Consider the following 18346-nt stretch of genomic DNA (forward strand, 5'->3'; position numbering starts at 1 on the left):
AAGCAGATAAATAAACTTTTAAAATGTGGATTTAAAAAGAAATAAGACCCATATCGAAATCAATTGGATATTTATATACCAATTAGAACAAAATTATATAACAATTTGAAAAAAAGAGACAAAATATAAGTTATTTATAAATAAATCTAATAAAAGTGCAAACTCTACACAGAGAAAAAATGAACTTTATTGAATTATATTAAAGAACTTCTAAATAAATGGAAAATATGCTACGTTCAAGAATCGGAAGACTCAGTTCTCTCCAAATTGGTGTATAGATTTATTGCCATTCCAATTAAAATCCAGTAGGTTGTTTTGTTTTGTTTTGTTTTCCTGGAACTTGGAAAAGTGATTCTAAAATTTACTAGAAAAGCAAAAGTTCAAGAATACACAGGATACTCCTGAAGAAAAAATAAGGTGTGACTTGCCCTCTTAGATGCCAAACCTTTAATAAAGCTGGAATGATGAAAACTGACTTTGGCACAGGAATAGGCAAACTGACCAGTGGAACAGGCTAGGGAAGCAGACTCAAGAACATACAGAAACATGACAGATGACGTAGGTGTTAAAGGGAAAGCATGCACTATTCAATAAACTGGTTTCCACAGTGAGGGGCGGGGGGGGGGGAGTAATTGGACCCTACCTGTCACCAGACACAAAAATAAATTCTAGATGAACAAAGGCTTAAAAATGAAAAATAAAGCCTTAAAACTTTTGTAGGGCTTCCCTGGTGGCGCAGTGGTTGAGAGTCCGCCTGCCGAAGCAGGGGACACGGGTTCGTGCCCCGGTCCGGGAAGATCCCACATGCCGCTGAGCAGCTGGGCCCGTGAGCCATGGCCACTGAGCCTGCGCATCCGGAGCCTGTGCTCCGCAACGGGAGAGGCCACAACAGTGAGAGGCCCGCGTACCACAAAAAAAAGAAAAAAAAAAAAAAAAAGAAGAAAAAAAAAAAACTTTTGTATTTTTATGACTTCAGGATAAAAATAAATTCATTTAAAAAGATACAGAAAGCAGTCATAAATATTAACACCACTCCCATATATAAAGAGCTACAAATCAATAAGAAACACATAACCCAACTGAAAAATGAGCCAGAAACCCAAATAGATATTTTAAGGAAAAGGAAATGCAAATAGCCAATAAGCATAACAAGAGCTTAATCTTATGAGTGATTGGAGAAATACAAAAGCAGACCCTAAAGAAATATAATTTTACACCCACTAGAATGGCAAAATTAAGAAATCTGACTATACCAAGTGATGATGAGTGCAGTGAACAATGGGAACTCACTGTTGGTGGGAGTATAAATTTGAAACCAATTTGGCTTTTACATCATCTAGCCTATGACTGAGAAACTTCACACCCAGATAATCTGTAAAAACTTTAGCATATATGCAGGAGATTAGAATATTCATAGGATCATTGTTTATACAGGCTGTAATCTGAAAATAACCCACATGTCCACAGACAAGAAAATAAATGAATAAATGGTGGAATAGAGGCACAATGGGATATTTTGCAGCAGTGAAAATGAAAGAACTATGGCTACATGTAATCTAGATTCTCTTAGTGACATAATGTTAAGTTTAAAAAGCGAATGACAGAATACTACATAGAACATGGTACAACTTTCTATACTACCCGAACACAAACAGAACTAAGCAGAGTTGTTTCAGGGCACATACATGCGGTAACAAAACTTAGAAAATGGGTGGGTCCAATGATTAACACAAAATTCAAGATAATTTAAAAAAAAAATCTCTGAGTAGGGAATGAGGGGATGGGAGGGAAAGGACTCCCTGAGGAGATGCAACAGGCTCTGGTAAAACTGTACTTCACAAATTAAGTTGTGTGTTCTTTATATTCTTTTGCAACATTATTATTAAAATATTGTGAAAATTTTAAACTTAAATTACAAAAAGAAACTGGAAAGTGCCTCGTTTCCGGTGTTTTAGCCATAGATGCCGCCCGCAAGGTGCTCTGGGTCAACACTCTCGTTGGGCGTGGCGTCCGAGGGAGCGGAGCCCCCGGGGTCGCTGCACGCATGTGCCTTCCTGCCAGCCAATCAGAGACGCTCCCGGACGAGGCGAGGTCGGCTTTTCTTCCGCGAGAATTCTGACCTGCTTCGGAATAGCTTCGAGGCTGTGAAGAGGTTAAGTCTGAGGGGTTGGGGCAGGGGAGGCGGGAGCGGCGGGGACTCCTGTTCTGAGGCGTAAAACTGTGGTCGTCGGCCATAGGGGTGTTTTTCAGGTGTGAGGAGGGGAGCGTTTGTCCCGCGCGGGAATGTGAGCCAGGGGTTATTCTTGACCTGTGAGGTAAATCTTACCCGCTGGGTCTCCCTGGGGCGCCTGACAGGAATTTGAAGGCAGTCCAGCTCCCTGCGGGCAGGGCCGTGAGTGGGCGGAAAGGCGCTAGCTGCGCTGCCTCGGGACTGGACGCGACGCTGGGCGGGACAGGTTGACAGCAGGCGAGGAGGGTGGGCCCTCGTCAGCGGGCCCACACCCCGCAGAAACCATTTAGATGGAGCCAGGTCTCCCCTTCACTGGTCCTCGAGGCCTGGGTCGTGGAAATCTTACGGGACGTTATTTTCTGCGGCTCAGGACGCAGAACGTTTTATGTTGTATTTCTGTTGCTGGCAACTTCTTTGGGGCGGGCTCGTGATCCATCCTGTCAGTAATTATGATTTTCACATTGTGACCGAAATCAGCTGGATCTAGATTTGCCCCGATTTAGCCAGAACCTGGCCGGGCTAGGATTCCGCCACCCTCCCGGTCCTCAGAGGCGAACCACCGCCGGCGCCAGGGGCGGCGCAGTCATTATCTTCTTCTGTTAACTTTTGGTCCAACAGAATAAATGAAAAGACTCCTAAAGTGGTATTCGACTAAAATCATCTTTATTTGATATCTCTCATTTTGAAATTTGCCAGTTCATTTAGATGGTGTCTTTGGATTCAGCAGGTTTGATTTTTTTTTTTTTTTTAATCAGAAAACATCGAAAAATGGTGCCCTCAGGAAGAAAACATACCGGGAAATCTGGGAGGACATTCATGGAGGATCAGGTTATAAGAGCCTGTGACTTTGAGAAAGCAGATAAAAAACATCTGATTGGTTCAGAGGATGTCATCGAAGGTACCGTATAGCTAATGTTGGGCAGTGACCATGTCCTGCATTTATTTTCATGTACTTCATGTTTCTTATTTGGACTTAGTGAAGCTCCTATAGCATCTTTCGCCTGATGTCTGATAAACAGTACATAGATTATTATGACATTAACACAGGAAGACTTGCAAAATTGTTCCCATAAAATGGTCTTGGATCCTGATTTAATTCCATCTAACCTGCAGAGAAAGTAGTGCATTTATATGTCTGTTTTAAAAACTTGTCTTGGCACAAAGCCTCAAAAAACCTCGAAATTAAGATATTACTCCATTTAAAAATTACCAAAATAGCATACTTAATTTCAACTTTTTCTTTTTTTATTGTCAATTCAGGGAAGACTCCAGTACTTGATAAACATGGGAAGAAAAGGACTTCTGCAGGAAAAGTTGAAGACGTGGGGTAATATGCTTAAACAATTTTCACCTCTTAGACTTTAAGAAAAGTCTATTTGGTTGTCCAATGAGTATTGCATGTAAAATACTGGGCATGTGATATTTCTTCCAAAACAAGAATGATATTTTATGGATCCTTAATTAAAAGTTTTTTGATGTATTTTTTTTCACAGGGGTGAAGTACAGAATATGCTGGAAAGATTTGGAGGTATGTTTTAGGAGATATTTGTATTCAAAATTGTTTTAAACCATATAATTTGTATAATAGTAAGTAATAATCAGTGGAATATAAGACTGTTATTTAATGCTTTGTTCTCATATGTAAGATTTTGCACAAGTATATGTGGTTCGGCTTCATAGATTTCCTTACTAACTTTTTCCAGTTGTTGACGTGAAAAGAGATGGTGCTAATGATGGTGAGTTAAGAATGGTCCTGTTACTTTATAGGTGTGTGAGTTTAATGGACTATGAAATTTTAGAGCAAAAATGGATGGGAAAAGTGTCTATCCCTCTGTTTGGACTTTCACGGACTAAGTGATACAAACACACGCACATATCTGTATATGTCAGTTTTTCATTTTCTCAATTTAGTTATTTTCTATGGCATTCCTGTGTTCTTTAGGAAGGGCAGTGTAAATTAAAGCCTTTAAAATAACTTTATTTTTATTTTTACATTATTAAACTATGTAGTTGAGAATTAAAGACCACCTTGCTAGTAAGCAAGAGATCAGATAAAAAGTTCATAAACTTTAAATTGTATGTCAAATATCAGTTACGTTAACTGTGTTAGGGGATAGTATTCTTATAAAAGAGTCAATATTTGGCTCCTCTCTAGTATTATTCATATAATCAAGTCTTTTTTGAAAGCTTTGCCCTATTTGGTAGTAACAAAATGCTTGTTTTATAATCTGTCTTATAAGTTTATTATTATAGATGGATATTGGAAATACAAAATATTTATGTAATAGTGTAGGTCACCTCATCATGATTACTGAAAAGTAACTATTGATGGTAGATCCCTATGCACGTGCCTAGCAAAGGATTACCTGAAGTATTAAAAAGTTTATGAAACGCAGTACTTATATTATTGGTAAAATGTCCCATAAAAATGTATTTAAAAGGGTTCTTTTTTCTTTTTCTTTTTTTTCTTTTTGGCTGTGTTGGGTCCTCGTTGCAGTGCGCGGGCTTCTCATTGCGGTGGCCTCTCCCGCCGCGGAGCACGGGCTCCGGGCGCATGGGCTTAGCAGCTGTGGCTCGCGGGGCTCTAGAGAGCAGGCTCAGGAGTTGTGGTGCACTGGCCCAGGTGCTCCACGGCATGTGGGATCCCCCCAGACCAGGGCTCGAACCCATGTCCCCTGCACCGGCAGGCGGACTCCCAACCACTGCGCCACCAGGGAAGCCCTAAAAGGATTCTTGAATGAATTTATTTAGATATTTACTTAAAATAAGATTTTCCTATGCTTGGTTGGTCTTTGTCTCTTTTAGTAAAAATATTTTTTAAAGTATCACTGACTATATTTTAAAAAAGTATTTTCTTTAACTATTTTTATTCTTTTTAGACTCTTAAAATAGTTTTGCGTTTCATATAATGAGTTCTAAATTTAGCCTTTATTAGTGTTTTCTTATGAAGAAATTAAAGTCTGTCCTTCAGACTCTTTCTTTCAGTTATTAGCTCTTTTTAATCACCTCTAAATTAAAAAATTATCTCTAGTTAGGAAAATCAGAATTGGGATACCAATAACTAAAAGTTTTCTCAGAAAAAAAAAAGCAAGGAAATAATCTTGCTTTTTGATACTATGTGTATTTTTAAAGATCTTTTCAAAACTCTTGAACCAGCTTTATCCATGTTTATTTGAATACGTGGGAACAAAGTAACTTTCTTCCACATTAAATTTAATGAGTATTTATTTTCAATATAGCTGATATTAACAAGGCTCTTCTTGCCAAGAGAAAAAGACTAGAAATGTATACCAAGGCTTCTCTCAAAACCAGTAACCAGAAAATTGAAAACATTTGGAAAACCCAACAAGAGCAAAGGTAGGATGTTGTTTTTTTCACTGCCACAACATTTGCATCATTTCTTAGTATTCATCGGTGCAAATTATGAGAAGTACTATCATCTTCTACTTATTGGGATCTCTAGTAAAAAAGTATATTTGGCTTGATTTTCCTCTAAGTCCGTTAGTCCTATAACTTCATTCCTTCACAGACTTGAGATATATTTCCTAGAAATCAATAAAGATGTCCTTTTTCCCCTTTTAAATAATGTTTGAGGGTTTTTTTAACAATAAAGGTAATTTATATTCATTCTAAAAATATACTAGCTGAATAAAAAGTAAATGTCATATAAACCATTAGTCTTATGATAGTTAACTGTTTAACAGTGTAGAAAAAGATCAACCTTATGTATTATAAATAATTTGTATATTTTAGCTGAATTAACTATTCTTTTGTACAAAATCATTGTACCAAAATGAGGAAAAATTAAGTGAAATATTTCTATTTGGAAATGTTATATGATAAATATAATAACTTCAGTGAATCTATTTATCATATCACAACCTATATTCAGTAGGAGAAAATGAAAAATAAATTGCTTGGAGATAAAATGGACTTTTCTGGAAAATGTATATGTACAATAAAACTCCCTTAGTTTTCAAGAGCTTAAAGTACATGAGAGGGTTTTTCTGTTAGTTGGTTAGGAAAATAAATACTTCTGAATCATGATAAATCATAACTTTACTTCTTGGCTTCACATCTGAAAATTTGATATTATTTTCTTTTTTATTATAGTATAATTAGTCAAATCAGTTTTGTCTTGAAAGTCTTTCCATATTGATGTGAAATATGACAATATTCATTATGTTTTACAGGCAGAAGCTTAACCAAGAATATTCTCAGCAGTTTCTGACTTTGTTCCAGCAGTGGGATATAGATGTGCAGAAAGCTGATGAACAAGAAGAAAAACTAACTGTTAGTATTATGCTTAGCTTTATAGCTTTATAATTAATCTACTATTACCAAGTGTCAAGTAGGAAGGGAGAGGCCGGCCTTGCAGTACATCCATGGACCTTAGCCAGGTTCCATTGCCCATTGCTGGCTATATGAGTTTGGTTCTGCTGAATGCAGAAGTACAGGCACATACCATACTCATAAAAGCTGTTGGTCTTTGCTTTGTAACATATTGTTAATATCAAGTTTGCTATTATTAATACTATGCAGAGGTTATAGTTTTTGGTAATGACAAAATCTAGGGTATGCATATGTAAGTGGATGGCTAAAGTAGGGTGAAGAACAAAAATCATTGGTGGAAAACAGGCCAAGAAACTGAAAGACCAGCAATATTGTAAGGATCATCTGTGTTGACACTGAAAGCACCAAGAATTAAAATATGTTTTGAGTACTGTTGAGATTTCCTACTCAATGACCGGTAGGGTTATTATATTATTGTATATAAATGGTGAACACAAATTATGTAAACTCAGTCATAGTAAATGCTAAAATCTTAAAAATATTGATTTAAAAACTATTCCTTTTAAGTGTAATGTAGAATTAATTTTTGCTAAATTTTACCCAAATTGTTATTTCATAATTTTTTCTTTTACATTTGTAGAATATGTTTCGACAGCAACAGAAAGTTTTTCAACAGTCTAGAATTGTTCAGAACCAGAGACTGAAAACAATTAAACAATTATATGAGCAGTTCATAAAGGTTTGTTGTATTTGGTAACATAATACATTCTTATAAAATATAATTCATTTGTGGAAGTAGAAGATAAATTTTTTCTCAGTTTAAGGGAAGAACATTTTGCTTATACATTTTAAATTCTTAACAGTTTTCCATTTTGAATGCATTGTTTTCGATTTAATTTAAGTGCTAAATGCTATCACTAAGTATTACCACTTGGTGTAGGAACTTTAGTACTATATTTGACTCCTCCATCTCTCTTATTCTTCACATCCACTGCTACTGCCCTAGTTCAGAACCTCATTATTCTTTGCTTATACTATGAAAACTCTTAACTGATTTCTGTTTTCCAACCCATCCTTAGTGGGTCTGCCATATTATCTTTCTATAACATTACCTTTTCCCTCCTGAAAAACTGTCAGTAGCTTCTCATGCTAAATTCTTAGGTATTCAAGATTCACCCCCAAAAAATATGATTCTTTTTTTAATGCTCCAATTACTACATTCATCCATTACTTCCACCCCCTCCACATAACGGCTTTCTCTGAACTCACTTTGCACTTTCATGCTTTTGTTTATGCTCTTGCCCTAGAATACTTTTAGCCCCTTTTCCTAACCTTCCTTTCAGTCTTATTCTTTTGCCAACTAAATTGGAATTAAGTCCCCATTTTCTACTATATAGCTACGGGAAGTTGTGCTTCTATTCCTTTTATAAAATTTTGTGTGATTTTTGTTTGTTTCTTCCAGTGAGAAGGTACACTACTATTGTACCTCCTTTAATAATATTTGATTTATGTCTGACATTTTCTATTCCTTCAGTGGATATTTTGGTTTTCATGTATTAGAATATTTTTATTTGAGATAAATAATGTGCATTGATGAATATTAAAAAGTTCCTGCTTTTGAAAATTAATTGTATAAGTTTTGAACCTGAGATGAAAAGTGGTGGTTTGTAACTGAACTAGCCTTTTGTGTTTTAGAGTATGGAGGACTTGGAGAAGAATCACGATTATCTACTTACTGGTGCACAAAACGAACTTAGAAAAGAAATGGCTATGTTGCAAAAAAAAATTATGATGGAAACGGTAAGTTATTATATTTAAAATTGAAAAAATAAGGATTATTGTAAGCATTGAAATATTTTATTTGCTGAAATATGTATAACACTTATCTAAAAATTAAACAAATGTTTAATATCTCCTTTCATTTGACAGCAGCAGCAAGAGATGGCAAATGTTCGAAAGTCTCTTCAGTCCATGTTATTCTGATGACTCTTTGAAGGAATAACTTGAACCTAAGTAATATGATACAATTATAACATTAGCTAAGAGGCATGTAAGTTTTTAGAGTGGTTGAAAATTCTGGTTTAAAATATTACATCATATTAATCATTAGCTTAAGTGCAAGACCCTTCTTCTTCACCTCCAAATAAAATAATGAAGTTATGTGAGTAGCAGCAATTCCTGAATTATATGTACCACTGTGCTTTCAGCTCTTTAATACTAATAGTGATTTTTTCTAACATTTGTCAATTAACTCTTAGCAATAAATATGATTTAATTTCAAGTTTTGGCTTCAGTGTATTTGTATCACTTCCAAAAGGTAGAAAGCACAGGTATAGATGGTTAATTAATTTTGTTCTTAAGGAAAAAAAACCCACAAAATCTGTTTTATACGTACACCCTTTCATGCATATTCATTAAGTTACACTACCAATTCTAATGAAAATAAGATTTCAAAAGAAACTACATTCTATTGACTTACAAAATTTATTAAATGCAACTTAAGTTTCCGTTCTGGAATAAATTAAACTGCTAAAAACCATTAACACAACCGAACAAGATATATAAATAATCCATTTTAAGACATGGATTTGTGAATGTCATTTCCACAACATCAAAATGCCATTTAATTTGGCTCAGTCCACAATTAAATGACACATGCCCTTAGTAATGACAAATTGCATCCTGCAATCTGTCTTTAACTATAAATTGCACAGAATGTCTTTAACCATCTGTCTTTAACTATAAATTACACAGAATGTCTTATTTTTCAGTTTTAATATTCAGTAAGTATATGGATGTTTTTACATTCATTTCCAAATTTGAACAGTTAATTCCTACATCCTGTATTTTAAAATGTGCATTTTTTAACATAGAAAAACATATGAAACTCTTGATTTAATAAATATTAAATTGTTTCAGCATTTGTTTGAAATATTTGAGTTAAACTTACTATTTTTTGCTGAAACTACTTTCACTGAATCATTCAAAAACAAAAAATATGCCCAAAAGATGGAGAAAGGAGTGACTTTGTCCTGTTTTTCCATATTTTAAATTCTAATTTTTGCTGCATAACCCACACTTTTCTTAGTTTTAGGTTTTCCAAGTTTTTAAAAATGAATCCATACTGATTCTCTTTTTCTAACTGTGCTAACTTATGTAGGAAGAAATTAGTCCTCCACCATTAACAAATATCTGACATTAAGGGGACAGTTTACTTCCTAAATTTTTGCATTTTGTAAAGCCTTTTAAGCCAAAGTACATGCTGGAATGTAAATTTTAAGTATTATAAAATTTAAGTTTTAAGTACTATTCAAATTAAGAAGGTCCTTATTGAATTTACCAGTTGTTTCAGAGGCAAAATAAGTCCTCCAGAGTATTTTCTGTGTACTTAACTCACATAAGTATATATTTTTTCCTTTTTTTTAAAAAAAATATTTATTTGTCTGCACCAGGTCTCAGTTGTAGCATGTGGGATCTAGTTCCCTGACCAAGGATCGAACCCGGGCCCCCCACATTGGGAGCATGTAGTTGTAGCCACTAGACCACCAGGGAAGTCCCTATTTTTTCCTTTTAAGGAATATCAACTTTCACTCTTTTTCAATATGCCTTTTTCTTGCATATTAAGATATAGTACATGTTCATTACTCCTTTTTTAAAAAAAATTATTTCACCATATGGCTTATGGTCTACAGAACTGTTGGATAAAATTACAAACAGGTAAGATGGGAGTCCGAGGATTTGGATCACCAAAGACCCATGTGATAGTTCTATTATTCATAATGAACAAGGTAAACACTTTTAAGTGAGAGTGGAAAGATGAGAATCAGTACATAATGTAGTTAGTTGTTGAATAACAGATACTTATTTTATCCCCATTTTACCTCAAATGAGTAAAAGTGTACTTGAAGTAGCTTTAGCTGATATTCTAAAGGGAAGATAGTTTTGCTATGTTTTCATAAATTACTAATTTTCTTACATGTCAATTGTGCTTTAGCTATTGTTTTGTTTTTCACAAAGGGAAATGTTTAATGTCTCCTTTTTTTGTGACAATGAAGTTTAAACTCAGAATATCAAGGAACAAGTTGCCCTCACTGTAAAGATTCATTTGTTTTTCTGAACTGGTAAGATAAATTCCTCTTACTGACTACAAATTACAGAAGTTGGTACACTAAAGCAAGTATTTCGATATCAAGGAACAAGTTGCCCTCACTGTAAAGATTCATTTGTTTTTCTGAACTGGTAAGATAAATTCCTCTTACTGACTACAAATTACAGAAGTTGGTACACTAAAGCAAGTATTTCGTTTTATACAATAGTAATTAATGTACCTTTTTTGAAAATGGCTAATAAAAATACCTATAACATCATTTGACTCAATAATTACACTATTACAATTCATGCACTTATGCAATATTATGAACGCACTTGTCAATTTTTAGCGAAGTAAGCATCACCCTCAAGATGGATAAAATCCTTTAAGTCCTGAATTTTTATGTAATCCTTTGGCAGAGAAAACCCCAATTGTCTGATAAGGATTTCTGAGACAAAGAGATTGCTCTTTAGAACTATAGTGGTTCACTTTCTTATACTCAGAAAATTGAAATTTCTTTCTTTGGTTTTGTTTCTAATTAATTTACAGATTGTATTACTCTGATAATACCTTGATAAAAAATGTTGCTACACAACGAGGGCTTTGCCACTGAAACAGACATAATGGAATCTACAGGACTTAATGTTTATATTAAAATATAACCTTATTTGATAGTATACTAGCCTCCTGAAAAAGGGGATTCCCTTCACTCCTAGGTTCCCCTAACTGCTTCTCCTCTTTTCCTTGGGCTATTAGTCAATATGCTTGTGAACCTGTTCAGGTGCTTGATGACATGAAGTCTTGAAGATACTTAGATGAAGGTGTCTTGAAATTTGCAGGCACAAAGCACTAAAGTACCTCATCATATCAAATGAAGAAATGACCTTTAGAAGCAAAAAGAAAATATAAAATGGATTATGGTCTATCTTTTCTAAAGCAGCAGCTATTTTTCTGTCCCCTCACCCCCTAAACTCAAACCTTAACCAAAAATTCTTCACCGAAAATATTACATTTTATAGTTCATATTTGGACCTCACTGTAGTCCTCTAGAATATGCAGGGTATTTCACAGTTACAGAAACTGAGGCTCAGAGTGGTAAAAGGTATAAATTACAAAAGCTGGAAAACAACAGAACTCAAGTCTTCTGACTCCATATCCTTTCAATTTTCTACTGTACAACAAAGCCTCAAATTTTCTACTAGAAGGGGCTATCAGTCATTACAATGAAATCATTTCACCATATACTTTTCTTGTTCCTTTGAGAGTAGCTGTAAGAAAGTAAAGGCCTGGAAGAGACATCATAGTTGAGGGAAGGCATATACAAAATTGTGTTCTTTACAAAATTAAGCGGGAGGCACACTATTTAAGAACTTTCCCAGAGGCTGGGGGGAAATGCTTCCTTTTAGAAAAAGGAGCCTCACAGCTCTGCCGGTGGAGAGGGAATTCTCACCAATGGGGGGAAAAAATCTCCTTATCAGTTACTTGAAAAACTCCGTCTGACTCTTTTCTCTCTGAAGCAAGAACCTTTTCCCTAAGGATGCCAAAGGGCACAATACGCTTATTTTGGTACACATAGTGGTTTTTTGTTTGTTTTTAATTGTGGTCCACAAAGTGTTTTAAAGAAAAATTGAATTCGACTTTCTCACCACAATCTCCACCACTGATGTAAAACCAGGCCAACTCACTCATTACAAATGAGGTGCTCAAATTTTTAACACCTGATATTTTAATTCTGTTAATTCCATTTGGTAATACTTAACGTTCACTAAAAGAAACCCTACATTGAATTTTCAGATATTTTGAAAAATCACCACCTATTTCTTACATTTAGATTGTTTTGGAGCCCTAATAATATTTATAGTGAATAGCAAATTAAAAGAAATTATTCTGATTTTCAGATATTTTTTAGCATATTGCCTGAGAAACTTTCAAGGACTAAGATTTACATCTCACCACTATTTGAAGAATGGAAGACTTCTGAATGGATATTAAGTTATTAACTTACTCTAAAAAAAAGTATAATACTATAGAACCTAGTATAAAGGATGATCAGATGTACCCCAGGGGTCCATGCACAGAACAGACAGGCTTTGTTTTAATACCTCTATCTAACAAATAGTGTGAGATCATTTAAATTATCAAAAGGTTCAGTGTTTCTTTTAGCTCACTTTAATATTAGTTTTTGTATATCACTAACAATTTGGTGAAGTCCAGTGAGGTCTGAGGTAGCAAAATTGTCCAGAACTACCATTAATTGAAGACCAACCATAAAGATAATGTCTTAGTAAAATAAAAAATTTAGCAATGCCTCCTTTATCCGCTTGTGTGATTAAAATGTTACCAACAATGATTTTCTTTTCCTCAGATGGCTAAAGCTTCTCTCTTATGCACCATAATTCTATTTTATAATCATTTTGAACAGAAATTAATATATGTATTATCCAAATCACTTTTTAAGCAGGATGCAATTAATGAGAATTTAATTTGCTTGATAAGAGGCATCATTATTAATATAAATTTTGCACTATCCTCAAGGGCCATACAGATACATAGCATTGCTTACTTCTAGCATAAAATGGTCCCAGAACCTTGTACTGGGTAGTCCTGTCTGTTCTGTTTTGTTTTGTTTCCTCAGTATTAGCTGACAGTTCTTGATACAATAGTGCCCACCTCTGCTAACACCAACTACATTTAATTTACCTGTTATCTGCTATAAGCTCATAATAATTCTAACAAGCTGGATTAAATAAGTCAGACACTAATACATGTCTGTAGTCCTTTGCCAGAGAGTTGAAGTGATTTTTGACATCTTAGTACTGGTTTTTTGGTACTATTTTTTTTAAGGTACACAGTTGTGTTTTTAAGGATTTAGGTTGTTGGAACCCTGATCTCCAGATATGTGGGCCGTTTTCAAACACAATATAAAGCAAGCTTTAAAGAAGTAATTTTAAATGTTCAGAAACAGTTACTGTATAGATTAGAAAGTAAGGCTACCTGATATCTCACTGAAATGACTCATGTAAGCATAGTATTATCTGATATTTGTTAAAAATAAATAAAAATCTTACCAAGAAAGCACTTACCATTGCTATCCATAGAACAACATATTCGTCTACAAAATTATTAAAGTACTGGTGTAAAAATAAAAGACCTGGGCCAAGAAAGACAGTGTCTTGAAGATACAGTTCACTTTTGGTCATGTGAGCTATCTATAAAAAAGTAAACAAAATAATTTCACCATTAAATTTTAAATGTTTTAGCTTTTAGTTTCAGGATAGAATTACCTAGAACTTTAATTTACTATTAAGACAAATAAGGATAAAGAGACCATTTATTTAATCTCACATTTGATATGGGAATACTGAATCTAAAATTTCTCAAATTCATGACTGGGTAGCTTATTAAAGTTTCTAATATTTAAATTCCTTGATATCAGAAAGTTATAATTGATAATCATTGCTAAACAAATAATTAAAAGAACTTACTATACTAAGGAGTCTGTCTCTGAATCTAACATTCATTTACAGTATTACTTGGAGCACAAAGAGCTAACTATTTATTGTGATGATAACACCATAAAAAACCTACCCATTGTATGAAATAGTTTCCAGCTTTGTGTTTGAGGAACAAGTACATATTTATACCATGAATCATAAATTAAAAGAAGTTCTTACCACCAATTTCTGTGAGATTTTAGCAAAGACACATCCAAACATTAGGGTATAAAGACAAGGATGCTTTTCAAACAGATTAGTTGCTGACTTTTTATAGATCATTATTGCCAGTAAAATAATTATTCCTATGTGGAGTCCAGGTGACAAGACACTGGTACCCTAATGGATAAAGCAGAAAATCAGCACCAAATTTTAAAAATGCATTTATTACAATGCAAATATTTTCTAAGCATCTATTTTGTATTAGGAACTAGAGACCTAGAGAAGAGTATGATAATGTATGGCCTAAAGGAGTATACAGACCTTAGCCATGCTTTTCAAACTTCCACAGAAACCTAGGGTTACACAGAGGTAATACAGTGCTTAGATGTTTGGTTCCAATTTTATATGAACACACACTTTAAACTAATAACCACTAAAAAAAAACATGATTTATTCCATACCAAATTTTACCATGCTGAAGGCCATCAACACTCCAATTGCCAAGTTAACATATTTTTGTGCAGATATTGAAATAAAGCTTAACCTACCACTTTTTCACAATCTTAATCACTGATTAGGAGGAGTTTAATTCTGCCCTGGTCTCTCTCTATACCAATATCCCACCCCTGCCCCTGCCTTTTGCATTTAGACTACAAATGCCCTCTTACGTAACATTGTACAACCCGACCCATTACATTTTTATCTATGCGGATCAGGATGCTCTCAGCACTGCTTATCCTAAACAAAATATTGAAATAAATTTGATTTTAAGGCTTACTAAATATATAACCACCAATTTAAATGTATCCATTAAAGCAGGCTTATTCTTGTTTATTAAGTCTATATGTTATAAATTAAGAACTTACTATAAAATTAACATGAATATTATAAATATTACAAAATTGTATCTTAATAAAACACTATACTATATAGTAATGTTATAAATATTTAGATTATTAAAACAGTGCTTTTACCTGTACTTTGGTTCTGTAAATTTTATTCAAGGAAATCTGCTGCTAAAAAAGTTGGAAAACCACCAGTTTAAGAGTTTGAAATCAACCACTCCTTAGACATAGTGTTTGATTTCTTGTCTTCCTTCAAACATTTAATGAATTATGTTTTAGTAAAATATTCTAAAGTGGACACTGATCATCACTAGATCTCATCATCTTTAGTGGAGCTCATGTTCCTACAAGTATTCTATTTTATCATCCATGGTCAAGCAAAAAGTATTCTTAAGCATCTTATGCAGAATACTTTAACATTTCTAAAGCAATTCTGAGGTTAACTGACAAAACACCTCAAAACACAACAAACTAAAATTTCCAAATATATCAGAACCTATGTATCTAAGTGAGTTTTATACTTTGCCTTTGAATTATGTATATAAAATATATTCATAAAGATAATTTATGAATTATGTGGATTCCTTTGAAATAGGCTTAAGAGCCAATTTATAAGTCATTTAAGAGAATGAGTCTTTTTTAAAACTAAAAATGCTATATTTCATGTTTTTACTCCTCTTATTTATTAGACCTAGCTTCAAATGACTTTTTCTCAAAATCAAACCCACCCTTAAAAGATAGAAATTTTGAACTACAGCACTGAAGAAATTAGAGAGAATTAACTATAGCTTAAAGGCATTCCAAGAAGGTTTTGACAGAAGATGGCATCACTGGAATAAGTACTTATCTTCTTGTGATCAACTACCTTGAAGATGACAATATGTTTTTTTAAACACATGGATATTATGTTATATTTGTTAAAAACCAGGCAGAATTCCTTTCTGCCTCTTTCCTGTGTAAAAGTATTGAAGAAGTTTTAAAAAACAAATATGAATAAATACAAAAGAATTATAGATGAGCAAAGTGTAAAGAACACAAATACAAGTTGTACCGACTCCAGAACTGAGGATAAAATTTTTACCTTTTAAAATATTGGGATAGTTTTAAAAATACATTTCAGTGAAATTTCAATAAAATTTACATCATGACTAATAAATTGCCCCATATGTGAAACCATGACCTTTGGCAGCTTTCCTGACATTCAACCAGGAACTCATTCCCTCCTCCTCCTCCTCTCCTATATCAGGGCCAGGCACAACGAGCAAGAAGACAAATGGCAACTCTTGATTATGTACAGTAATGAAACAGCAGATGATTAAATCGAATGTCACAAAAGTCTACTCTGAGAAAGGCTGTAGAAAGAGGAAAAATTCTTTAACATCAGTCTAAACTGTTTTAAAAATGCTTTTGTGTTATGTGCCTAAAAAGAATTCTTTTAAGATATTTAGTTTCCTTCCCTATTCTTGAACTTTGTCATATTTTTAGTATCTCTGTAGCTGGGTGAAAAGAAAATTGATCATAAAATTAATACTGAATGATGATGAAATTAATGTCTTACTGCTATAGTGGATCCATTCTTGCCAACACCACCATGGAAGATAACATGGAAATAATTTGAACAGGAAAATATTGCTCCACCTACTACTCCGAGAACTGGTAAGATCTTCAATTTTATTTCTAGGACAGGTATCTTTAGGGGTAGAGGAAAGAAACACATCATTAAGAAAATAGAATTTCTTTTCCTATTAAAAAGTAAAGAAACATTATGGTACAGCCCTGTACAATAAGCTATTCTTTTTCTTATAATCAAACCTTAACTTCTGGAATGTAACCTGAAGTGGTAACTTTTCTTTTAATGGTTTTATCTCTTAAAGTGAAAAATCCAGCTAAGTCTATTTAAATAAGTGGGATGAAGTATTTCATCTCACAAGCCTTCATCTGACTTAAAGAAACATGAAAAAGGATAGTTCACTTGACTTTAGTACGTCTAAAAGGCAGCATCACAGGACAGTCAGACACCAGGGTCTGCATCATGAATGTGACAAACGTGTATGCATGCAAAAGTTTTGTGTAGTTAATATCCAGGATTAAATCTCTAGCAATATATATTTACCTGTTGGTCAATTGCTGTTCAAGAAAACTTCCAAAGGCAGCAAAGGATTTAAAAGACAGTAACAATGAATTGCCAAAAGCTGTAGGCTATTGTGTACTGAAAATATACTTTGAAATACTGCACCAAAATTTGTGGAAACTACAGATCAACAATTAAATTTAGAAGCTCTATATCTAAATTAAGTATTCTTATTGATGAGAATAAGTAGGTATGCTTTCTTCCTATGGTATTGCCAAAACACTGAATGAAATGATTTTAAGATTAAATTCTTCCCCAGTATAACCAAATCAGAATTCCAAATTTAAAACACCACATCTGACAATGACCAGAGTTGCCTAACTGCCTCTAAGTCCACATGCCCCTTCTAATAGGTACTGGCTGAACAGGTACCATGAAAGACACATCACATCCCTCTAGCATATTTTAGAGGCCTATGTATCCTTGATTCTATTATTTATTCTTACATGATAAGAAGGAATATGAGTATCTCAGGGAATGTTCCTCTACTTAAAAATATGCTCAAAGTCTATTTCTGAGCCTAGTGATATGAACTGTGATTGGCAATTCTGAAACTAAATGCCACAGGGAAATCTCTTACAATTTTTAAAAAACAGACTTAATTTTTAAAGCAATTTTAGGTTCACAGCAAAACTGTACGGAAAGTACACAGAGTTCCCATATACTCCCTGCACTCATACACACATGCTTCCCCACCTATCAACATCCTCCACCAGAGTGATACAATCCATGCGTTACAATCCATGAACCTACACTGACACATCATTATCACCTAACGTCCATAGTATATATTAGGGTTCACTCTTGGTGTTGTACGTTCTATGACAATGCATAATGCATAAATGACAAATGCATAATGACAGGTGGACAGGTATCCACCATTATAGTATCACACAGAATAGTTTCACTGCCCTAAAAATCCCCTGGACTTTGTCCATTTATCCCTCCTTAACCCCATAACTTCTGGCAATAGCAGGTCTTTTCACTGTCTCCATCGTTTTGCCTTTTCCAGAATATCATATGATTGGAATCATACAATATGGAGCCTTTGCAGAGTGGCTTCTTTCACTAAATAACATGCATTTACATTTCCTCCATGTC

The 18346-nt window shown here is 34.0% G+C and overlaps 2 protein-coding genes across 6 annotated transcripts in view; one reads left to right on the forward strand and one right to left on the reverse strand.

Annotated features, from left to right (window-relative positions):
- The first annotated feature begins 2069 nt into the window (after positions 1-2069).
- On the forward strand, positions 2070-8775 carry SYCP3 (synaptonemal complex protein 3). 2 transcript variants are annotated; one of them, XM_060164818.1, is made up of 9 exons: positions 2070-2152; positions 2986-3128; positions 3491-3557; positions 3724-3758; positions 5470-5587; positions 6424-6523; positions 7164-7262; positions 8219-8323; positions 8453-8775. In XM_060164818.1, the coding sequence occupies exons 2-9, from the start codon at positions 2999-3001 to the stop codon at positions 8504-8506; spliced, it is 708 nt and encodes a 235-aa protein (XP_060020801.1). In that variant the 5' UTR covers positions 2070-2152; positions 2986-2998; the 3' UTR covers positions 8507-8775. The 2 variants fall into 2 exon arrangements, with proteins under 2 accessions (XP_060020801.1, XP_060020800.1); XM_060164817.1 differs by lacking the exon at positions 2070-2152 and adding an exon at positions 2182-2315.
- The window catches only part of CHPT1 (choline phosphotransferase 1), a 35108-nt gene continuing 25120 nt past the window's right edge, over positions 8359-18346 (reverse strand). Inside the window, exons 5-9 of one of the 4 annotated variants that reach the window (XR_009543286.1) lie at positions 16673-16804; positions 14288-14446; positions 13697-13822; positions 11298-11497; positions 8359-8532 (exon numbers count right to left, since the gene is read on the reverse strand). Coding sequence is in view for 3 of the 4 variants with exons in the window: in XM_060164814.1 (XP_060020797.1) it covers positions 8488-8532; positions 11387-11497; positions 13697-13822; positions 14288-14446; positions 16673-16804 (573 nt within the window). In the remaining variant the exon portion in view is untranslated. Of the gene's footprint in view, positions 8533-11297; positions 11498-13696; positions 13823-14287; positions 14447-14590; positions 14623-15243; positions 15286-16672; positions 16805-18346 lie in introns of those variants that run through there. The other 3 variants (XM_060164814.1, XM_060164815.1, XM_060164816.1) reach the window with 3 other exon arrangements.

The sequence above is a fragment of the Lagenorhynchus albirostris genome, chromosome 11 (assembly GCF_949774975.1).
Source record: "Lagenorhynchus albirostris chromosome 11, mLagAlb1.1, whole genome shotgun sequence".
Taxonomy (NCBI): domain Eukaryota; kingdom Metazoa; phylum Chordata; class Mammalia; order Artiodactyla; family Delphinidae; genus Lagenorhynchus; species Lagenorhynchus albirostris.